The 24,423-nt window shown below is 42.1% G+C and overlaps 1 protein-coding gene across 1 annotated transcript in view; it reads right to left on the bottom strand.

Annotated features, from left to right (window-relative positions):
• Positions 1–1,012: 1,012 nt before the first annotated feature.
• Positions 1,013–24,423, bottom strand: part of jag2b (jagged canonical Notch ligand 2b) — an 81,472-nt gene continuing 58,061 nt past the window's right edge. Inside the window, exons 7-25 of the mRNA XM_037685928.1 lie at positions 20,930–21,049; positions 20,680–20,793; positions 20,370–20,483; positions 17,923–17,969; positions 17,632–17,805; positions 10,392–10,554; positions 10,143–10,304; positions 9,894–10,007; positions 9,589–9,702; positions 8,204–8,317; positions 7,900–8,016; positions 6,090–6,117; positions 5,439–5,524; positions 3,708–3,821; positions 3,504–3,619; positions 3,151–3,408; positions 2,929–3,060; positions 1,945–2,095; positions 1,013–1,819 (exon numbers count right to left, since the gene is read on the bottom strand). Of these exons, the coding sequence (XP_037541856.1) occupies positions 1,281–1,819; positions 1,945–2,095; positions 2,929–3,060; positions 3,151–3,408; positions 3,504–3,619; positions 3,708–3,821; positions 5,439–5,524; positions 6,090–6,117; positions 7,900–8,016; positions 8,204–8,317; positions 9,589–9,702; positions 9,894–10,007; positions 10,143–10,304; positions 10,392–10,554; positions 17,632–17,805; positions 17,923–17,969; positions 20,370–20,483; positions 20,680–20,793; positions 20,930–21,049 (2,777 nt within the window). The 3' untranslated portion in view covers positions 1,013–1,280. The remainder of the gene's footprint in view (positions 1,820–1,944; positions 2,096–2,928; positions 3,061–3,150; positions 3,409–3,503; positions 3,620–3,707; positions 3,822–5,438; positions 5,525–6,089; positions 6,118–7,899; positions 8,017–8,203; positions 8,318–9,588; positions 9,703–9,893; positions 10,008–10,142; positions 10,305–10,391; positions 10,555–17,631; positions 17,806–17,922; positions 17,970–20,369; positions 20,484–20,679; positions 20,794–20,929; positions 21,050–24,423) is intronic.

Genomic DNA, 24,423 nt, shown 5'->3' with positions numbered 1-24,423 from the left:
GCTTATTTTGATAACTAAAAAAATAAGTCTTGGGGAGAATTTTGCTTCTCCATCCTTAAATATTTAAATGAAACCGATTCAGTAAGCAAACCTAAACCAGAGCAAACAAAAATTTGCTTTTTAACTTTATAACCATTTTTAAACCCTTCAGAAAACCCTTCAGACGGTGGTACCTCGCTGTAAAGGTTCTCAACTGCGGGACACTGGATATTTAGTGTTATAAAACCTGCTTCTTTCTTCTCTTGACGGACATAAATAAAAGGAATGACATTGTAAAAAAATAAAATAAAAATAATATTAATAATAAAAATGTGTGACTTGTATTTAAGTTACTTATTTCAAATATACACAGCGACTCCTTTAGTATTTACAGGTATGTACAGAGTAGTCATTTCTGGGTTTATTTAGTTTTTTTTTTTTGATCGAATACCTCGAACGGCGCTGCTGTGAAACTGAACTCTAAATGTACGCGTATCCCTTTGAGATCAGAGAACTGGGAGATCAAACTGGGCAGCACGACTCGGAGCCACAACGAGACTCTTAGAAAGGCACTTGCTACCAACTCAAATACTGCAAAAATTCCTCAAATACAAGCTTTCAGCCAAAGACAACTGAGAGACAGGAGAGAAGGACAAAATAAAAAACACAATGGAAGGCCACATAGTAGGCACTGGGGTTTCTGTCCCCACTCCCTCCCCCTCCAGGCCGAGTGTTTTGGTAAGGCTTGAGCATGAGCCACAGGTGGATCGGTGGGCAACGTTTGGAAGGTGACGGAGCAAAGGCAGGGTTGGATACAAACAGTCCATTTTTCCTCAGAACCCTTCGTTCACCGTCTTCTTACCGTGTAGAAACCCCCACAGACACTGAACAGGAGCCCACGGACAATTTAACCAAACAAATCATAATCGTCTGTAAACAATCTTTATACAGCTTCTTTTTTTTTTTTTTTTTAAAGTCATTTCTTATAAACCAAATGTTTCTTTAATGGTACAGATCCATAACCCAAAAAAAAAAAAAAACAATCACAGAAAGCTTCTTTTGCTTCCTGGAAAAAAAAAAGTTGTTACATTTCAGTTTCTCCTATACGCGAAGAAACACAGAAGATCAGAAGCAAAAACGAGATGTTCACTATGCTCCAGCCTCCAGTGACAAACAAAAAAAACAAAAGAAAGGCTTAATAAAACACAAAGCCTTGTTTCCTTTTCAAAAGAAGTCCACAACGTAATAGAATAGTTGCTGCCTCGCAGCCTCTTGCTTCTGCATTGTTCCGTTTAAACTTCTTATACACAATGGTCTCTGAGCTGTTTCTGACCGGTAAAGACGGCGCTGACGTTTTTCCAGCGGTTGTCTTTCGGGCTGTAGCCTTCGGTCCGGTGGGGAGCTCTGAGGGGTGAACTGGAGCTGTGCAGGGTGCAGATCAACCCCCCACTGGACTGCACCGCAGTCTTAGAGTACTTATAAACTAGCTGCTTTCCTGCCTCGGCGCCTCCACACTCTTCCTCGAGCTCGCCCTCCGTCTCTTCCTCCTCCTCGTCCTCCTCCTCCTCACCATCATCACACGTCCGACAGGAGGAGCCCATGAGCTTTTTGCGCTCCTGCTCAGCCTCCCTGTTGTTTTCTTTCGGCTGCTGCGGCAGTGGCTGCTCGCGTCCCACAACGAGCCGCAGCGGCTCCCAGTGGTTGTTGACGTTTGCGTCGGTAGCCGCTTGTGAGGTTCTTTCACGCTCTTTTCTCCGTTTGCGCGTCCACCAAACGCATACGATGATGCAGAAGAGGCATAGCAAACAGAAGACGACACATAGAAGAGGCACTAGGTAATCTGTTGAGAGGAAAACAAAGGAACGAAATCAGGGGAAGTAGCACCGTAAATATGTTCTTGATCAGAAAACCAAATGGGACCAACAACAAAGCCTTGAGGTACACCGTTTTCATATCATTACTCACCCACTGAAGGTGGCATAACCTGCGTCTCCACTTTGACCTCAATGACTGCCAGCATTATGGTGCTGTTGTGCCTCTTCGATAAGGTCCCCACAATGGCACTGGCGGCCTCCTGGATCAGACTGTGGTCCGGTAAATTATCCGGCTGGAAAGACTTGAAACCACAACAGAAAGCAAGAAGAAGTTTAGAAAGCAGCAAGCAGTGAAATCAGGGTGTGGAACGTTTATATAAAACTGAACTTTTGTGACTAAGCTCTCAGCGAACAAGTTCACACAGGGCTGATATCTTAAATCTGGTGAATGTTGCGTCACTCCCAGTAGTAATGGATTTTACCCAAACCAGCGATTATCTTTTCATCAAAGAAAGTAAAGTGCATAGTTTTTACGCCCACTTGAAATGGTTAATGTACGTGTGCGGGGTAAAAACGGTTTCTGCAAACAAGGTATGCAAGCAGTTTTACTACGGTACTTCTTCAAAGGAAGCTGTAACCAAACGCCTTTCATGTCAGGACTTTAGACTAAGATCACCTTGTGCTGAGAAACGACAACCATTTTGATCAAACCTTAAAATTATTGATCAAAATCTCATGGGCTATTGCAATATCTCACATAACTGGTTAGAGCTTGCAGCGTTTCTTTGTTTCTTTAAAATCTGTCCAGTAGGTCATGAGATATTATGTTGACAGTCACACAAAAACAGTTTTGATAAGATAAAAAGTATGAAAAACTGTTTATTTTCCAGTGTCAAAATAACCTTAGTTACAACTACACAGTTTATTTTTGGTATTTAAACCATAAACATTAGATCTTAAGTTAGTTCTGTTAAGATTTGGCTAGTTATTTAATTCATGACAGTTTTCCACCTGGGAAATTACGGCATAACCTACTGTACATGATGGAAACTGTTATCAACCAATAGGAAGATTACAAGTCATTTGTAATAAATTATACTGAATAAAAATAAAAAGGTTTGGGTGATTGACTTACTATAGCCACCTCTACAGCATCCTGATTCGAATGAGAGAGGTCGCAAAGCAGAAGGAGGGCGTGGTCTTTAGCCAAGCTTCTGGTATCGGGAAGATACCTCAACTCAAAGCAAATGTCCTCCACTGTAGTTCCCTGCATGTGCACAAAAACACACATGGAGACTGGTCAGCAACCATTCTAATTTCAAAACCACCAGCAGCGACAAGTGACGCGCGGACTCACCGGTGGTACTTTGTCTCTGTTAAAAACGAGGGTTATGCGACCGCAGCTGTTGTCCAAATGGCCGCTGTTTGGCTGGCACTTTGTTGTCGTTTGTGGAGGTAAGGGTCCAGCCATCGAACAAACCCCCCACTGACCGCAAGGGGGGGAGAAACAGGTGTAGTAGCTGTGCTCCAGACACTCCTGTCCAGCTGGGCAGGACTTCTGTCTCCGCTCCTGGCCTGATGATTCGAGCTGGCAGGGACGACGACCGCATAGCACCTGGTGCAACAGGGTCAAAGTAGTCCTCATTTTATCCAACGACTCACCAATGGCTGAAGTAGATTACTTGAGGGTAATTTAGAACGATAGGCTACCTTTGTGCAGTCCACTTTTCTGTTGAAGCAGTGGCAGTTGTTGCACTCCTCCTCCCAGCGGCTGCCATGGGGAAACTGCAGACCAGTGTAGTGGCAAGGCTTCCCAACACCAATGACTACATCCAAACAAACGGCCACGTTGAGTTTTAGCAGCAAAACATTCAACAGACTTCTGTATCCAAGCCAGGAACTAAATGTACTTACACTCTTGGCATCGTGCTCCGGATCTTCCAAGAGGACAGATGCACCGGAAGCCATTGATCTCGTCCACACAAGTGGCTCCATAAGCACAGGGAGAAGACTGACACTCATTTATGTCTGTGGACAGAAAAGGGACCAAATTCAACTTGGACACGAGGATGAACGAGGCCAACTACAGACCTCTGATTATTTCTGATCAAGGTTCTGCCACACAGAGAACCTTATACACACGGTAGGGTGTCCCCTACCTCTCGCACAGCGACTGCTGGATATGGGCACCAGTGACCCGAAAAGGAAGAAGCGGGTAAAGATAATGATGGATGGGATCTTACAAGGAACTCCCAGAAGTTTAGTGTCATAACTATTAACAGATGGTGATAAACTGCTGGAGCTGGTAAACCACTGGTCTTAATAAACAACAACCTGGAGCACCTGAGCACCAGAATGAGACCGCCATGCCAAGGAATAAAGTAGCATTTTCCCTTTTACATCATGAACATGTACATCATTTGGTATCATAATACACAAGGAGAGAGAAGCAAGCTGGCCAGGGCATTATGACAAGTTCCACCTACCTACCATTAGCCCAACACCCCCAACCCAAAAATGGATTTACACTATGCTGCCCAAAACAATCCTCACTGTTGGTTAATCACATGTGAACCAATCAAACATACCAAATCCTTATGGAGAAGGTATAGTGTGGTGCCCACACCAGCCACCACATCACGCATACTCACCAACTCAACTCTGTGACTACCTCTGTTGTAAACCCAAACATTCATTCATGTACCTTTTTTTTTTTGCATAATTTGCATACCCTGCGACTTAAAAGCCGAAGCGACGCATTCATGGATTTTTCTACTTTATTAGACATATTTGGACTTGTGCAACTTATAGGGCAGTACGACGAGTACGGCGGAAAATACGGTAATTGCCATTACATTACCTTACAATGCAAAAATCTCCCAAGTCTACCCCTATGTGCAAATGGTGTTCCCTGATAATCGCAGCCTTCTTCAGTAGGATATAACTCTCTAAACAGCAATAAATATTATTTGAAGACGTTTACTCAAGATTCTTTCAAATTTGGAATGGCTCATATGCAGGATTATATTCAAACTTTGAATCAGACCGTATGAATGTCTGTTGGTTTGATATCTCAACTGAGCTGTAAGTATTGATTGCTTCACGCCACTGGCCACAGGTAAGTCTACTAAACCACCACAGCATTTTCCCAAACTTTGGTTGATTCAAGGCTTCTCTAATAAACTTATACTATTGAAGCAATTCCTCAGTCTCCAGGCATCTTAAAACCAGCAGGAACTTTGGTCTTTGTCCTTATTATCACACAAACCCAGCCTGGATGAGAATTCTCATATTCTAGCTGGACTACAAAGATTGAACGCTATCCGGTCAAAACAAAGGAACAGAAAAAAAATTTCAGGGTCACTGGGTAATTTGTCTTGGGAGTGTGAAAGTGTGACTGTGTGAGTATGGAGGAGGGACGACCTCTGACCCCTGAGGCGTCAAAGAACGATGAAAAAGGATAGAGGGCTTGAATTTAGGTGTCATTGTGTCGTCTAATCCTCGGCCACACCTTTCGTTCAGCTCCTTTTCCCCCCTCCATCAATCCATAATCTTCATTTTTATATTGCGTTTCTTATACATGCGTATTGAGGATTTTGTAATTATTTATTTGGCATCAAATCGTTATATTGGTAAGCAACTCACTGATTCTGCAGTCGGGTCCAGCAAAGCCTGGGGCACACTCACAGCGGAACCAGTTCACTCCATCCACACAGATCCCACCGTTATAACTGGGAGAGGGAAGAAATAAACAATTAGACGAGGCTGTACATCCTTTCCAGCTGCGGCAAAGTACATCGTTTGTGTGTGTACTTTAGTGTGTGCGCGCGTTAGCGTGGGGGTCACGGAGCTCAATTCAGCTCATCAATACAAGCCTCCACCTTTCAGATGCTAATAGGCGTGTCTAGTCCCTCCCCTCCCCTCCTCTCATCATGCCTCCCTTCCATACCGCCTCAAAGCCAAGCTGCCCCCCCACCCCCCCAGGTTGCATGGGAAGAATGGACACATACATCCCATTCTGCCACTCAACCTTCCCCCCAACCTGTATTCACCACAGGGTCGGTAAAACTCTTGTCTTCCCCACAAAACTCCCACCTCTCACTGTCCTATTCAGTACCAAAGCGACCTTCTGCGCCCCCCCCCCCAATCTCCTTTTTGAGGCTAGATTTAAGGACAACTTCCAGTGGTCTTTAATGGCCCATCACCCCTCCAGCCGTCTGTGTGAGGAGTGCAGGCGAGGAAAGGACAGAGGGAGACCACCAGATATTTGTGAGTTTTACAAGCAGCGTTGCCTACCATGGGTGAGAGTTGCAGTCGTCCGTGTCTGTGGAACAAACAAAGAGACAATTAGCAGCTGTTCTGGTCATTTAGACATTTTCAAAACGTTTACAGGAGATCTGGAACTATCTATTTATATATCTATCCATATCTATCTATCTATCCAACTATATCTATACAGACCCTTTCCAAAAATTTTGAATATCACGGAAAAGTTGTTTAACTTTCATAATTGCATTCAAAAAGTTCATCTTTAACAGATGATAGATTCAGGGCCCAAAATTTAAACAATATCAAGTATTTATTTGTTTATTTTTTACATAATTTGGGCTTCCAGGTCACGAAACCCGCGAAAACAGGATTTCAAAAAATTTGAATACTGTGAAGAAATCAGCCCACACTTCTCAGTTTTTGTAGAAAAGAAAGAAATAAGGATCAGAACAAAATCATTTAAAATATGGTACTTTCAAAACGACATGTCAATCTTCAATACACAGTTGGGAATCCCTTTGCCTTAATCACTGCCTCGATGCGACGTGGCATTGACTGGGAGTTATGGAAGCCCAGATTTTCTTGATGCTTGCCATCAGCTCTTCTTTGTTGTCAAGTCTGGTGCCCCTCATTTTCCTCTTGAGAATACAACAGATTCTCAATGGGGTTTAGATCCGGCGAGTTAGCTGGCCAGTCAAGCACTGTGGCATGGCCATCAAACCAGGTTTGGTGCTTCTGGCAGCATGGGCAGGGACAGGTCCTGCTGGAAGATGAACTCTGCATCTCCATACAGATCCTCAGCAGAAGGAATCATGAAGTCCTCTAAAACATTCTGGTAGACCGTTGCAGTGACCTTGGATTTAAGAAAGCAGAGTTTACCAACACCTGCACCGGACATTGCACCCCACATCATGACCGACTGTGGATATTTCACACTGGACCTCAAGCAGTATGGGCTCTGCTCCTCAACCTTCTTCCTCCAAACCCTTGGACCTTGATTTCTGAATGAAAGGCACACTTTACTTTCATCGGAAAAGAGGACAGAGGAACCCGACAGCTGTAGCCCATCTCCTTGATGCGTCTGAATGTGTTAATTTTGAAGCTGTGACTTCGGCCTCATTCCACTCTTTCTGAATCTCTGTCAGATTCTGGAATCTTCTCTGTTTGATAATCATCTGAAGCCCACGGTCATCTCTTTTGCTGGTGCATCTTCTCCTGACACATTTTGCCCTTCCACTAGACTTTCCATCGAGATGCTTGGACACAGCACTCTATGAACAGCCAGCCTCCTTAGCTATGAACTTTTGTGGCTTACCCATCCTATGGAGGGCATCAATGATGTTCTTCTGGCCAGTTATGTCTGCAGTCTTCCCCATATTGAACCAAACTGAAGCAATTTAAGGGCACCTGGGGAAACCTGTGCAGGTGCTTTGAGTTTAGTAGATGATTAGTGTCACACTCAGTTTAAAACATTCATGCCCTGCAACATTTGGGCCAATTTCTTCACAGTGTTCTAATTTTTTTAAATCCCGTTTTCGTGGGTTTCATGAGCTGGAAGTCCAAATTATGTAAAAATAAATAAATACTTGAAATTGTTTAAATTGTTGGCCCTGAATCTATCATCTATTAAAGATTGACTTATGGCTATGGCACATGTAAGAGCTGCCACACATTTGGGACTTTAGAAAAACCTTCAAGAACTAAACGAACTTTAAATCCTAAACCACTGAAACCTTTTAATCTGTGATACTTATGAGAAAGTTGGTGTATAAGTAGAATGATTCAGAGCATGGTCATTTTCCTGTTGGTGCATGAAACAATGTGCAGGCGGACTAACTTAGTTCACAGGTGGGGCCCTCCCAGCCCTCTTTGCAGATGCAGGAGAAGGTGTCTCCTCCTCCCACACATGTCCCACCGTTGGAACAAGGACTCGAGGCGCACGTGCTGTTTTTAGCTGCAGAAAAAAAAAAGTGCACAAAATTAAGCAAAATCCAAAACTATTACAATATCTTAAAAAAAATAATCACAAGTCACTAATTTTAGGTCTTCTGCAGAGAAAGATTCAGTTATTGTTGCTTTGTCTTGAAGTTATTTACGGTCCAGGATCCTGGAACTACAGATTAAACCGTGTCGGGCCTCACCTGTGTTGCACGTGTTTCCTCCCCAGCCAGGTGGGCACGCACAACGGAAGCCATCGCCGTGGTCATAGCAGGTGCCGCCATTACTGCAGGTGGTTTCATCACACTGACTCTCACCTAGGCAGAAAAAATCTGATTAATTTTATTATTTATTAGTTGTCAATAGAGTGAAACGAGAGGCAGAGCTTTCAACGATCAACCTCTTTTCCCGTTTGACGTTAGGAAGCTGAAACCTTCTCTATGTAGCAAATACGAAGGTGAGACGGAGGAAGAAGAAGTTTTTATTTATTTAGCTCTCGTTAAAGCAGAGCACCAGCTGGTCAGCTTACTGACAACAACAACTTAATATATTCACCCTTTAATGATCAGAATCAGTCACCGAAACAGAATCTGTTGATTACAGGAAGTTCTATACCAGAACAACTGAATATCCATCCGAATGAAGAGACCAAAGTTGTCTTTGAAGTTTTTTTTACAAAAATAATCAAACTAAAAATCAACAGCAATAAACAATTTTTCAATCAAGGCTTAATTCTCTTATCTAAGGCAAAATTAACTCTGAGCAGGAATTATTTGTTTTTATTCTTATTAATACCTTTAAAATAAAACTTGTAACGATCTGTTTTTTTTTTTTTTTTATTAAACAGCCTGGAAACACCTGGCTTCCTCTGACTCATCCCTTTAGTTATGCTTATTTTCAGCTGAAGACCCCATGACGTACAGGCTGCTTGTTTTATTCTTTTAGTGGCAACTTGGTTCTTTTTAACCCCCCGTCGCCGTGAACACGCAAGAAATAAAGTAAATACCCATGTGAGTTTATCTGTTAGCATAATATCTCATGAAGCCTTGAAACTCTCAAAGTAACGACTGATTGTGCATCTATAACTGATTAACTTTCAGAGTGTGCCACAGCTGTTACTTTAGCAAACACAAAGAGCTAAAGCCCAGGTAGGCTTACAGAAACTGATTACAGATTAGGTGTGGTGGTAGCTGAGGGTCATCCCCATCACCTGCACTGAGCACTAACAGCTCATGTAAAACCTTTAACACTTGGGGATACGAGTTGGCAGCCAACTTCATGCTCTCAACAAAGAATGCTAGTTTAATTCTGTCTGGAGATGCGGTGGCTCAGTGGTCAGTGTGGCGGGTTGTAATCGTGAGGCTGCAGGTTTGAGCCCGAGTTACTTCAGGAAGAGCGTCCGGTGTAAAACAATTGCCAAATCACTCACGAGAGTTTGCATGTGGTGGCAACCGAAAGAACAATATCTGCATCTCTGCCCTGTCCATTTTAAAACGACTAAACAACTGAATGCAACCAGATTGAGTCTGACCGTCTTTGAACCGACAGACGTGCACGTGAACACACGTTAACCGTCGACAGAACTCACGGGAATGGCAGGTCTTCCCCTTCCAGTTGTCGGCGCACTCGCAGTGGAAGTCGTTCACCAGGTCAACGCAGCGTCCGCCGTTCTTACAGGGGTTGTGTCTACACTCGTTGACATCTGAGGAAGCAGGAAGGTGACTCATTCTTTCTTTCTTCCATTCATTATTAAACGGCCTTCGCGTCGTACAAAGAGACTAAGAACCGGTGCAAGCAGGAGCATGACTTCTCCATTTCTTTTCCGAAAGCTGCGGAGATTATCCGTGAAGAGGAAATATTTGCAGTGAATTACGTGGGAGTTAAAGAACTCACTGAGATCGCAGAGCGGACCCTCCCAACCGTCCGGGCAGAAGCACTGAAAGGCGTTCACGCGATCGATGCAGGTGCCTCCGTTCCTGCAGGGGCTGCTGACGCAGTCATTAATATCTAAAACAGGGTGAGGAGGAGCAGGCGTGAGAATAAGTACAAAAGCACTCTTTAAAAGACTGTTTTAAGTGTTCCAGTTTCAGAAAGCAAGTTATTTGATTTCAGCCATAATAGTTCGTGGACTGAAACACCTACTTTCATGGCAGTAGATGCCGCTGAAGCCCGGATCACAGGTGCAGGTGAAGTTGCCTGAAGGCTGGCTGGTGCAGCGCCCCCGTGGTCCGCAGACGTTAGAGGGGATGCGCTGTACGGCGGCTGAGTCGTTGGTTGCTACGGCAACTGTGCAGCTATCAATAACTGTACAAGAAAACCAAAATATACATTTTTATTTTAGCACACAAGTCTGTCCAGGCGTCTTGTACCGCTGCGTATAATTACAGACACCTTGACACGGGGTGGTGTGGCACTCCTCTTTGAGCCGTTCACACGTCTTCCCCTCGTAGCCTTCGGGACAAGCGCAGTAGAAGTCCTGGTCCATGCTGTGGCACGTGGCCCCGTTCTCACACGGGTCGGGATCGCAGGCGTCTGACGGGGACCAATTAGAGATCTGTGGGGGTCGGAAAGGAGAAAGACGATATTTACAACCAAAATTCCAAAGATGCCGTGTAAAAACAAAAACGGATAAAATGATTCAACTACCTTTACAAAAAATACAGCAGTTTTGATTTTGAAAACAAACGCCTCAAAAAGGTTGTGACAGGGTCATGAATGCCACTTTGAAACGCCCAGAGTTCGTTTAGGAACCGAGGAGAGAAGCTGGTGGAGTGTTGGGAGAGATTCTCGTCTGATGGAGGATTCTAGCTGTTCAACAGAACTGGGTCATCTTCTCTGGATGGGACCACTAGTATAGATCATTCTGCAAAAGAGGTGCCTTTCCAGATGTGTAGGCTGCTCAAGCCTGAGGCTCTAATGCAGTGGTTCCCAACTCTGGTCCCTGAGGAACACCATCCTGCATGTTTTAGTTGTTCCTCTGCTCCAACACACCTGATCTGAATGAAAGGGTGATTAACAGGCTTCTGCCGAACTTAATGAAACCACTGAATCAGGTGTGTTGGAGCAGAGAAACAACCAAAACATGCAGAATGGCGTTCCTCAGGGACCAGGGTTGGGAACCATTGCTCTAATACATGTAATGTATTCATTTACACAAGCAACCTGAAAATTACTAAATCATGCCCCGAGCTGAGTGTCCTCAAAGCTCCTAGAAAAGAACCAGGATAATGAATCGTAAACAGTCATCCACATCCAGGGCTTAATTTGCAAACTGATCGATGCCGAAACGTAAATAGCGGGAGGGCTGGCAGGTGTTAGGGGCGGGGAGTCTGGGGGTCCTCCTCCAGAAAATTTTGAATAAAGTAGATGCGATTTCCTGCATTTTGGTGTATTTTTAACAGGTTGTTAAAAACTCCACTTCTGTCAAGCATCCTACGCCTCCACCACTCACTCGCTCCTGCTCCAATCTCCATTGCCGCTGCCTTCAGGTGCTTCAATTCTGGGTTGTCCAACTATGGACAACGGAAAGCCTTTTTTATGAACACAAATTGGACTGTCTTTTTGACATTTTTATCATTATACTGACAAATTAGATACGTAATGCGAATAATAAACATTTATCTTGTTGGATTTTTAATAAATTTAAAAAATTTAATGACCCACTTAAATTGTCAAACGGATTTGCAATTTAGTTGCGACATTTAATTCCATTTTTGAGTAATAAAATTGTGCAATGATTTTGGACTTTTAGGGGCAGAGATTTTTTTTTAAGGGTAGAAGCAGAAATATTCAAAGGGGCAGCTCGTATGTGATGTTAAGAAGCTCGTAAGTGGCTGTTGTGTTTAAAACGAGTGTTTACGTATTTACTTCTAGTTTATGCATACAATACAAGTTTTATTCGTTCAAGGCAGTCATGTTTGTTCATAACTTTATCATGAGTAAGCCTTAGAGTTACCAGATCCAAGCAAACAGTTTCCGGAACGTACCCTGTCAAAATAAGAGCGTTCCCGGATCCAATAGGATCTGGCTCAAATTAAGCTATGTCCACATCCAAACTGAAGTTGGAAAATTAAACCCGAACACCAACAGAGATTATGTAATTGTCAAGACAGAGATCTATAAAACGACTACTAAGAAACAGACGTTTTACTTTTTATACCACAAAATCTCCTGAGCGTATTAGTCACCTCCTTGCTGTTAGCTCAATAACCAACCTTCTATAATCTTAAAGCAGTTAAACTAAAAAAACTAGCCTCTTCTTTCATCGTTAAATTGGATCGTGTAGGGGGCTGCAGAAATCTGAACAGGGTTTCTCCATTTCAACACACACGATCTTTACACACACACAAAAAAAAGCCCTTTGTTGACAACCGCTAAGACAATGAAGCAAGAGAAACCAAAGGAACGATTGAGAAAGGAGGGCTAAAGTGCACGTAGATGAGCAGCTTAGAGGGTTCAAGCCTGTTGTCCTAAACAAAACTAAGGTAAGCAGACAAAGTCTCAGAAACTTTCTTTAAGCTCATCAAGGGACTCCATGCTTGTTGCTTTTACATCTCTGCCCTGCTTAATCTCGCAAGATTATTGTGAGAAGCCTTGTTGAGGATGGGAGCGGGAAACTGAGCAGGACAAAAAAAATTAAAAATAAATAAAAGATAACTCATTATGAGTGAGAATACCAACTGTGGTCTGTCATGCGGCGCCACAATAAACAGAATAAAGATAACTCATCCCAGCCAGAGGCCATTGTGACGTCTGAGCGTTTCTAAATGCTGCATTGCAGAGTTTAGAAAGAAAATCGTTCTGGTTTGTGTAAACAGAGGCCTACTGTGCATAAACTTTGGGTCGCACCCCATTTCCATTTAAGGAGGTGAACAGGGGAGGTTAGCAGGGCAACGAGAGTGTAAGTTAGTGGTCACGGGGCTTATTTTACCAAAAAAAGTCTGGGCCAGATACCTCTTTCTTCAACATTTCAGTGTGTGGGGTCAGAGTCTTTTCAGTTATAAAAAGGAGAACCCAGACCACGGTGAGGACTCTGCTTGCTCATATGCATATCCGTGTTAAAAACAGTCCCAGGAGAATGAGCCCAGTTTAATCGCCCGCTGACGGATACAGTAGGGCGATAATGTTTTTGTTGTGTCTGCACATGTGCATTAGCCTACAGCTAGCAAAACATTACACGACTCACTGAACAGGTTGCAATTAAACTAAATTAACAGATGAGCATCCACAACTGATTTTATTCAATACAATCAAAGATGGCCGCCACAGCAAAAGGGATGACAGGAAACGCAAAAACGATTGTAACGCATTCAAGTTTTCAGATAAAGTTAAAATTAGGTGTGGTAGTAGCTGAGACTGATCCACAAATTGTACTTACTGATGACGCATTTGAGTTGAAAACTTTGCCGTTAACTATTACAATCACCTGTTAGCGAAATATATTTTTTAATGAAGCTTTCAGAAAGTAGTAATCAACAACCAATTATCAATTGGGTTCAATCTAAATCAAGATGGCCGCCACAGACAAGTGACTAATGCAAACAAAAATGTCTATACTACGGTGGCCCTGAGGTGTAAATGAACATCTGAAAAAACTGAATTACATTAAGCCAAATCGAAAAGTTTTATTTTATTTTTTTTATTAACAACATAAAACAGAACAATGTACAGTAGGGTCATTCCTACTATTCAGTGCCTTTTGAGTCCCCATGCCATAATGTGGTATATTTTGTTTAAAAGTGGGCTAATATTTATTTTATTAATCTCATTCTTATATGTTTGAGTCACCTCTACCATAAAACACAACCATATGTACACAAGATAAATAATCTAATTTTAAATGCAACTTGGGTTTACTGCCATGTCCCATTTCATGCGTAATCAAATGAAGTTACAATTCTAAGTAATAAAAATGTAAAAAAATTAATTTAATAAATAATTTTTAATAGTACTATTTATAATAGTTCTCATCTAATGACTTTTATGATATCCAAATAAATTTTGTGCTTAAATTATTTAAAATAAATTGAGTCCCAGAGTCAACTGTCCACCCCGTTATTCTAAAATACCTGTCACCCCTAATTTGGCTTAATGCAATTCTGGGTTTTTTTTCCTCAAATGTAAAGCCGTGGTTTTTATTCATTTTCAAATGTAATTCCATGTTTTTTTTTTTCCATGTAATCCTGCTTTTTTCCCCAAAATGTAATTCCGTTTTTTTCCTCCTCCAAATGTAATTCCGTTTTTTTCCTCCTCCAAATGTAATTCCGTTTTTTTCCTCCTCCAAATGTAATTCCGTTTTTTTCCTCCTCCAAATGTAATTCCGTTTTTTTCCTCCTCCAAATGTAATTGTATTTTTTCCCCAAATGTAATTCAGTGTTTATTTTTTTCCAAATGTAATTCCGTTTTTTTCCTCCTCCAAATGTAATTGTATTTTTTCCCCAAATGTAATTCAGTGTTTATTTTTTTCCAAATGTAATTCCGTTTTTTTCCTCCTCCAAATGTAATTGTATTTTTTCCCCAAATGTAATTCAGTGTTTATTTTTTTCCAAATGTAATTCCGTTTTTTCCTCTCCAAATGTAATTCCGTTTTTTTTCCTCCTCCAAATGTAATTGTATTTTTCCCCAAATGTAATTCAGTGTTTATTTTTTCCAAATGTAATTGTTTTTGCCCTCCTCCAAATGTAATTCCGTTTTTTTCCCCCCTCAAAATGTAATTGTTTTTTTCCTCCTCCAAATGTAATTCTGTTTTTCTATCCCTCCACCAAATGTAACTTAAAATTTGGCGTGGTGGTAGCTGAGAGAAATTCACAACACAGTCCAAATGCCCACAGATCACATGAGATGTGGCTTTCATGGTTTGAACCAAACCATCATTTCTTAAATATGAACCCAAAAGTGTGGCATGGAAGACGGCAGGTGACATGCAGTCCTTCAAGGAATGCTAGGCTTCCTCCCACTCTGGTTGCCATTTTGCAGACGCGAGTCAAGTCAGGACTCAGGCGAAAACTGTTAAATCAAATTTCTAATGACCCGACTTGAGATACTAATCAGAGAAATATGACGCTCGGGGCATCAGAGTTTTTGCGTGACAGGACAGGAATGCACATCGTGCCGCGGCAGGTATCAGAGCGTGGGGAGCGTGCAGGCAGAGCTCCAGCATCACCTCACTCAGAGACTCAGTTATTGTAGATATTTTAAATCAGGACTGGATTTAGACCAGAAATGGCCTCCACTCAGGGTCCCAGAGATGCCTCACTGCTAACCTACATTCAGATGCATGAAAAAGGCTTCAGCAGAAACGGACTGTACAAAATGAAAAGAGCAAAAGTGTCCAGTGAAAAATGGGCTTGGCTTGCAGTGACAGATTATATTGCTCAACCTTTGAAGACCACAGCAGTGGTTTGGCGTGCTGGATCAGATGACTGTTAATTACCAAGACCTTTGAGTATTTTCACTGTTCTACAAGTCATCATGATGGAGTATGAGATCAGCTGCAGTGTCATTGTAAATCATCTGTTGCTCAACATACCACCACCCACTTTATAACTCATTCTAAGTTTTTAAACCAACTACTGTGCTGTACAAAAGTATTAAATCAATTATTTTCTTTATATTTTGCTGTTTTTCTGTAATCTGAAGTGATCTTGATCAAAAGCTCTCCAGGTCTTCTGAACTTTTTTCACAGTTTTTATTGGTATTTTGGCTGATTGTTCTCTCATAACCGTATATTGTGCCATGGGAGATTAACAAAATGGATAAGACAAAAGAAGTCGCGTCAGGCCTGAATCAGAAGACTTCGTCATTCCGCTTTACAGCACAACAAAATTCAAAGTTGCCGCAATGAAAACTGCATCGTTAAAATCAACAGGTCACACAATCCACGCCACAGAACACAACACAGGAAAATTAAATACTAAATGGCTAAAGCAGACAAATGAGCTACAGCAGAAACAATATCTGAAAATCACGTCCACACTAAAACTATGGTTTTGTCTTTTCTAACAATGTCTAAATAGAAGAAAACAAAACATTGTACTAACTATGTCAGGCCTGTGTGTAACACGGCCACAAACTACACCAAAAACAGGAAACAAGGCGTGGAGCATGTGCATCAAGCTGGGTGTTAAATGTAAACACTAGAGGAAGATGCCACTGGGTCGTTGGTTAGCTTAAGGTGAGCCGTGACCAGTTGGTGAACGACATCCAGAGGACCAGATTTAACTTTTTTAGATTCATGAGGGAGTCTCCTTAACGCCTCGTGACTTTTGCAGTGTTCTCAGTTTAGTCGTGTGGGTTGCAGAGGCGCGCGTCCTTGCAGCTTGAATTTTGAACTTGTTCAAAAAAACCTGAGCAACAACTTTTCAAAAATAGTAAAGTCATCATCTCTAACCCGTCTCCAGAGCACTAAGAGTTGTTTCGACACCTGCACAGAATTTTTCATTTTTTTTAAATGGAAAACATCCGATGCAAACGTCTGAATCTAAAAACCACACTCATAATACACAGTTATTAACAAACTGGTCCCAATCTGCTCATCGTTTTTATTTAAAAAACGTGTCTTCCAGCAGGTTAAATGATAAAAGTGGAGGCGGCTGCGATGTGGGCGGATGCAGGCAATGAAACGTGCAAGAATGCAGTTTTATGAGCCACGCAAACACTATATTGTAATTTAAAAAATGCAGCAATATGGCTCGATGGACTTTTGGTTGTAAACACTCAGAATTCAGCGAGACTGAAAGGAAAAACATATCTTAAACGATTTTTTCAACAATTATTAGATATTTTCCCTCCAACAACTAATCTCTACAGTTAAATAAAGCTATAACATCATCGTTTTCAAAAAGTTGTGTTTTGGCTGTCCACATGAAAACACATGTATCGTTTTAACTTTTTCTTTCTTTCTTTCTTGAACCCATTCTTAAGAACTGACCCTTCTGGGCTCCTAAAATGCAGCGTTGCCGTGTGGACGCAAAGCAGGAGAGATAAACTTCTGCATATGTACAAAAACTGTTCCACATATGAACAGTTTTTACAAATGGAAAAAATAATTCATTAATGACCTGACAGGATCTGGAGATGTTTATCTTTGGAATCACTTTGTTAGTGGTAAAAAAAAACACTGTTTTGTGTGTCCAACAACTTTATTTTACATTTGTTCCATACTTAACTAAATATTTTAGAAGTTTTCTGTGACAGCTGCCGGTAACAGAAAGTAAAGACACAGTAGCAGCAAAGTTCATGTTCAATAATCCAGGTACAAATCCAACAATGTTCAGTCAGGCCATCTAGACTTTTTTTTTTTTTTTGACGAGACATTTCGTCCTTCATCTAAAGGACTTCTTCAGTCCGAAGAGGCACAAACAAACTGGAGTCCCGCAAATACCACACTCCCGTAGTGGAAAAATACAGTTTGCTGTGATAAGATGGTTTTTCCACTATGGTAGTGTGGTATTTGTGGGACTCCAGTTTGTTTGTGCCTCCTCAAACTGAAGAAGTCCTTTGGATGAAGGACGAAGCATCTACTTAAAAAGTCCTACAAAAAAGCCTGAAGAAAAATTAAGGTCACTTTTAAAGATTACAAGAGGTTTGCTCCTTGGAAGCAGATGATAACGGCTTGTGTGATGGGACTCACCTCACACAGCTGGCCACCAAACTCTGCTGGGCATTCACACACGAAGCTGTCCAACAACACGTGACACCGACCCCCATTCTGACACGGCAGGCTTTCACATTTATTCCTCTGGATTTCACAGTGAGCGCCCACAAAACCAGGAGGACACTGGCAGTGGTAACCTCTCTGGCTTGTCTGAAGATGAAAATAAAATTTAAAAACGGTCAAAAAGTGCTACTTTCATCTGCTAATTCACACATTTTTACATTTCCCTTAAATGTAAAAAAAAAAATAAAAGGGAAACATCCACACCTTGCACACTGCTCCATTCTGGCACTGACCGTGACAGCTGTTGATGTCTGAGGAGAAAGAAAATGACATGAAGTTTATACGTCAAGTTATTTTCAGTTCATCACTGGGGTAAATCTAAAGTGCACAGATCAGGTTGAAGATTGGAAAGAAATGACCAAGTGAAGCCAAACCAGCCGTAAAACCCCTGGAACAGTCGGGCAGCATGCATGCAGAGCGACAGATTCAGTTCGCCAAAGCAAGAAGCCAACGAGTTGCCACGTGGGGAAAGTAAGTGACGCTAAACTACACTTATGTTGTGTGCTCAAGAAGTGAAAGTAGCCAGAAGTAAACGAGGTTACTGGAAGAACGGGTCACCGGAGAAGTGACTTTCAGGGAGAAATAAAATAAAATACTGACTGATGTTACAATTTTGTCCGAACCATCCCGGGAAACAGTTGCAGTGATATCCACCAATCAAATTTTTGCAAGAATAAGCGTTCACACAGGGCTGGCCTGCACACTCATTTGCATCTGTGAAGGCAGGAGGTAGAAGGAGTCCATCAATTCAAAGAAACCAGGGAGAAAAGGGGGAAGACACCAAGATCCAAACTTTTAAAAAGGAAAAGAAGCTAAATAAAGTTAAGATGTTAATACTGCGAACAAAAGGATGAAGAAAATACAAATATGATCAATTAAACTGCTTTTCTGACTACGTTTTTGTGTCCTACAAGAAGAAACAAGTGTGTTGATGCACAAGCGTCTCGTCGCTGCATGAAGTTAATTTTTCCACTGAGCACTACTGAACGTCAAATCTGAAGTCATCAGCATAGAGTGTAAAGTACCGTATTTTCCACCGTAAACGTTGCACCGCCCTGTAAGTCGCATCAGTCCAAATTTGTCTAATAAAGTGGGAAAAATCCATAAATGCGTCGCTTCGCCGTATAAGCCGTATCTATTCTGCGTCACCGCTGACAACCTGGAAATGTGGGCTGGTGTTCAAAAATCGACTGGCTGCCAAACGGCGGGCGCGGGAGCGTGCAAGGGAGGACTTTAACAAGATTTTAATAAGAATAACTCTTAAAAACAATTGTTTACTCGAAATTATAGTAAAGGTGTGTCTCAGTCTTAACTTTTCTTTAATAAATGCACTTTGACGGTCAATTCAGTTGCATTTTCAAAACAGATTCATGGAAGCGGGAGCGCAGGGGGGCGACTCGCTGTGCAGTTCTTCAAAATTTAACAAGATAACCACCTGAAACAATTATTTGTTTGCTCAACTTTATCAAAGGTGCGTCTCAGTCTAACTTTTGTTAATAAATGCACTTTAATGGTCAAATCAGCTGCATTTCGCCGAGGCAGCGCAGCAAAATGAAGCCGATTTGACGGTTTCTCCAGGTGAGCTGGACGAAGGTGGCAGGGTATGGCAAGCCGATTGTGTCATTAATAGCCACTTTTACCTATTACATGACACAACGGCATGCCATACTACGCAAGCCATCTAGAAGCTGAAAATGTTGGTGTTCAAAATTTTCATTCAGAATGAATTAAAACGGTATCTCAGCCAAAAATTGGTTTATAAATATGGAAAAATCCATAAAGTTGTTTCGATGTATAAGTCGCAGTATATGTAAATTATGCAAAAAAACTGCAGTACTTTTTCCTCCTGATGATTGTGTTTTGCATATAGTGGCCCCCACAGCTAAAAGCAAATAGCTGAAACTCGGTTAATTTAGCATATATTGCGCTCCAACATGGCGCTGTAGTAGCTGAGTCATCTCCAACTCATATTTTGAGCACTTAAAGACTTAACGAGATCTTTGTTTAAAACTCTGCTTGCTTGGTTTCAACCCCGATAGTTTTTTCTTGTGACCAATTTAAATTAGTTTTAGTATATTTCATCACAACCTAGATGGATGGATAGAGTAGTTCCACACACATTTGTCTCATTCACACATCAAAAAGGTGTAGTGCCGGGTGTGCAGTCTGCAGGGAGTCCTACGCCGCACACCTCCACAGCTGTCGTCCCTCTGAAACCCAACACCTCACACACACCAACGCTCAGGTAAGACAGGAGGCCTATACCTGCTTGTAAACCGAGATCTGAACATGTAAGGTGACGCTGAGCTCCAGGGATCTCTTTTCAGCCTTTACCCCCACCCCACCCCCCACTCACATCAGCTTTGTTTACTGGTCATAATACATTTCCTGGCTTGACGCCGGTCACGTCCGCTCATTGGGAAAGGAGCCACGCAGACACAAATTCCACCACCAAAATACCAGCAGGAAAAAGACGAAGCAATAACTTTTAAAGACGTTTATAAAAAATAAAAAGTGTCACAAGTGTCGAACCAACCAGATCATTCAGGAAAACGATGTTAGTTTGAGTCCAAATAACGTTAAGATACCAACTTTAGGTGCAGACCTGCTTTCCAAAGATCTAAAAGCCGGGACATTAGGCGTCAACTTACCTATCTGGCAGGTCTTTCCTTCCCACTGTGGGGGGCACACACACTCAAAGCCATCATCCAGGTCAATGCAGGTCCCGCCCCGAGCGCATGGACTGGAGGCACAGTCGTCCAGATCTGAGGAAAACAAACCCCGGCCCCCTCAGCTGACTTCTAACTCATTGCAACATTTAACCAAAGGACTGAACGGTGCAGCAGTACGATCCCATTCCAACATTAGTGTTTAACTGGGATGGGATGGAAACAGCTGCAAACATTTATAGGTATAATAATAAAATAAACATAATGGCGTGGTAGAAGTTCAGCCACTCACTGTTGGCGCAGGTCAGACCCTCCCAGCCTGGCGGACATCGACACTCGTACCCTGAGGGGACCTCGTGGCACGTACCACCGTTGGCGCAGGGGTTGGAGACACAGGCGTGTTCAGCTGACGGCCACAAGGTCAAAGCTAGCTTAAATTCCCAGTCTGTTAACAGTTCTTTCACTATATTCTATCTTATGGCAACAATGATCTTAAAAGGTCAACCTGAAAGATCTAAAAGTAAACCTGACCGAAGCCTCACCTATCTCACAGTTGTCTCCAGAGTAGCCCTGCGGACAGGCGCAGTGGTACTTGTCCGGTTCGGTGTTCATGCAGGTCCCTCCGTTGACGCAGGGCTGGTGGTGGCCGCAGTAATTCAGATCTGACGGGAGAAGTAGCAGGAAAACATGACATCAGCCGATCCTTGGAACAGGTTTCTGCTCTTCAGCTCTTATAATCTCACATTTTATGCATCATCCAACTCTCTCAGACCACCTCCAAGCACGTGAACGTCAATAATGGTTGCTCAGTTTGTCTGACTGGAAACCATCCCTCTAATTAGTCACAGGTTGCAGGAATACCACACACAATAATCGCTCCTGCTAGACTCGGGATGAACCCTGGAGGTCTTGTTTTGTGGTGCATCTCCTTCAGCAGATCTTAACCCTCAGTTTTAGATTCGTGTAAACCTGTCGAGGTTAATATACGGTGCATATTGATGTTTCAGAGCAGCCCAAGACACTTAAAATTTACTGAGAGTTACCACAAGTCATCACCGCTACACGTTTTTAAGTCGCTTCTGTGGATTTTCAGGTTTGACACAAGTTAGAACGTTAAAGCTGTACGTTAAACATTTAGATCTTTTCCCTTTTTCTTTACTTTGACAGGCTTTTTTCAGTCTTCTACGTCTATTTTGTCTTTTTTCCCTGGGATTTCCCAGAAATCTCATTGCAGTCTTGGCTCTCCGTTGACCACCAGCTGTCTGCGTTGGCAGCAAGCGTTTTCTCGACCGCTCTCGTGACAATTTTTACTGTATTTACAGGATGGAAGCAGGTGGCCTCGACTTAGAGCAGCCTTTTATTTATGGAGAGCTAGTTCTGTAAAAACAGCCCGATGCCTGCAATCCAGGCTGAAAGCCAGGTTGCCCAAAAGCCTGGTAAATAAATGAGCAGGAATCGTCTCCACTGGGGATCCGAGGACCTCTCTCGTCCCTCAAAGAGCCCCGTCAACGGAGGGATGCGGGGGGGATCGTGTTTCCCTGAAGCTGCTCGGATCACACAGGCAGTAAAACTATCCAAAGACTGGCTTCCAATGAAAGAGTCAATTCAGGCTTTAATTGAAATGCTTTAATCTTGAGAATTAAAGAAAAGACTAGCTTAAATAAATAGAACAAAGGTTTCTACGTGTGGAGTTATTAAGGCAACATGATGCAAAAAAAGTTAAATCATCAAGAGTACGAGCACAGTTTTGTTCTGTAGCAGAACCTCTGAACTTACTGAAACGTTTTACTTCTGTAGACTAACAGAATGCTCTGATATATTCATCATTTAACGCGAGTTCCTCATTTTTCTGGACTGAATAAAACGTGCACTGAATTTAAGGAAATGCAAAGTGAGACGTCATTTAAATTTGACCCATCAAAATGAATGCGGTCATTTATTTACAGAATCAAATTTAACATCAAACATTTACATTAATTTGGCAAATTATGAAAATAACAATATAAGCAATCAATCAGGAAAAATCATACGGCCATGATTTTTCCGTTGCTGACATTTATAAAACTGTACAACTATGATCTTTTACCCACACGGATGTGAATAAGCACTTTACACAGACATTTCTAAATATCTGGGAGAATTTCTACTTCATAGGAAAGTTTAAAGATGGAAAGAAGTTTAGGGGGAGTAAAGGATGGGGTTTGAGGGAAATTGAATGGTCACCAGAACCGACACTCTCCATCAGAAGCCCAGCTCGCCTCGGTACGCTTGGTAGGAAACTTGACCCATTACCTCTCTGATGATAATCAGCAGATATGGTGTTCCGTTAACGCTACCGGTCCAGCGTCTCCTTAGAATGGCTGTTGCCCGTCAGAAGTAGTGGCGAGGCTCTGTTCGACACACATTCACCTCAGTGGAAAATGTTATAATCCCATGGAACTCGGAAGAGCTTTGTTGTCATGTCAGGAACTCCAACAGCACTCCATCAGAACTCAGCAGAACTTGAGTAGACTCTCACCGAACTCTACGCTTTCAGACTCTTAGAACTCCGACAACTCTCTGAGTCTGTAACTCCGTGAGACGTAAGTCACTCTGTGAGTACCTGTGAGTCCGTAACTGTGTAGACCAGGAAGTACTGACATTTTAAAGACTCTTTCCCGGTTCACTTTTTGGGATTTTTCATTGGTCAGAAACGACCAGAAGGGGTGTGTTTTTGTGACGTAAGGGGTTAGAGACAGCGAGAATTGTTATGAGACAGCTCAGAAATGTTCTCACAGACCGAGAGGGTTCTGTTTTGGCGTGCCTAAGACACAGGTGCAAAACATCTCTATTTACGTCTGAGAGGATTCTAAAACATGACAGTTTTAACATAACAACTTGTTTTTCGTTTGACTGTAACCTTGTAAACGCACACACTTGCTCATTCAAAAGCAGAAATCAGAAAAATGCATAATTACTCTGCAACAGCTTTTAACATGAGAATAAAAATCATTACTCAGTTAATAAAATTGATTAGTTCACTGCAACATCTAAAATGGTTTGAACTAAGACACTTTGATTATCAACATTTGTAAGATAGTAATGATAATAAAAAGAGAGTGTTCTTTTCACTTGAATCTTCAAGAAAGAAAGTCTCAGGATGGGTGAACCTGTATCTATGTATTCAAATACATGAAATGACAGTTCCTGTCCCACAAGGTTCTAAAGGTCAAGAGTTTTGACCTTAGACTGGGTTTCGACGTAGGCCTAGTCCACTACAGTCCCCCCTTTGGAAATCATCACCTGTCCATGGAGATGAATTCCAACTATGGACTTACGTCGTCGATTGTCCTTGAAGCTTGATGTAATCCAGCAAAGAAACAAGAGTCAAGAGTAATCCAGCAAGGAAAACAAAAGTCAAAAGTAATCCAGCAAGGAAAACAAAAGTCAAGGTAATCCCACAATGTTCTTGGTAATTCCATTGTGTTGATTATAATTCCATATCGTCTCGATAATTCCATTGTAGCAATGCTTTAACCCCTTGGAAACAGAGTCTGTAATCCACTGGAAAAAGTCATATAATCCACAATGGTAAATCCACAACGATTGGAAGTGTTGATTAATCAGCATACAGAGGGGTACCCTTGGATTGAACTGAAGAAGCGGCCACCGGATGAAGAGTGGAGACCAACGTCAGGATTGCAGGTCGCCTCCAGCGAAGGTTGTCTCCAGCGACGTCCAGCCCGTGCCGTTCTGGTTCAATGTGTCATGCAATTATGTGGTTTAAAGTGGGCTTATGAAGGGGATTTTACATAAGGCCTTAAACTATATGCACCTGGTGTGTAAGCTATTATGGTTGAGAACAGCTACGACTACCAGTTAAGGGGTGGAGCATGCTGAAAAGGGGTAACTACAGGGGTTTAAGCCTATAGAAAAGGGTTCCAAACTACTTTTCCATTTCTAACTTGGGTTAAGTTAGCTTTACATGGCAAAATATAGTTTGGTTCAAATGTCTGTTGTCTTTTAGACGAACGACTTGAGATTGGGTGTTTGGTTT

Source organism: Nematolebias whitei, chromosome 12 (assembly GCF_014905685.2).
Source record: "Nematolebias whitei isolate Nwh7 chromosome 12, NemWhi1, whole genome shotgun sequence".
Taxonomy (NCBI): domain Eukaryota; kingdom Metazoa; phylum Chordata; class Actinopteri; order Cyprinodontiformes; family Rivulidae; genus Nematolebias; species Nematolebias whitei.
This window is presented reverse-complemented; position numbering and strand designations above follow the sequence as displayed.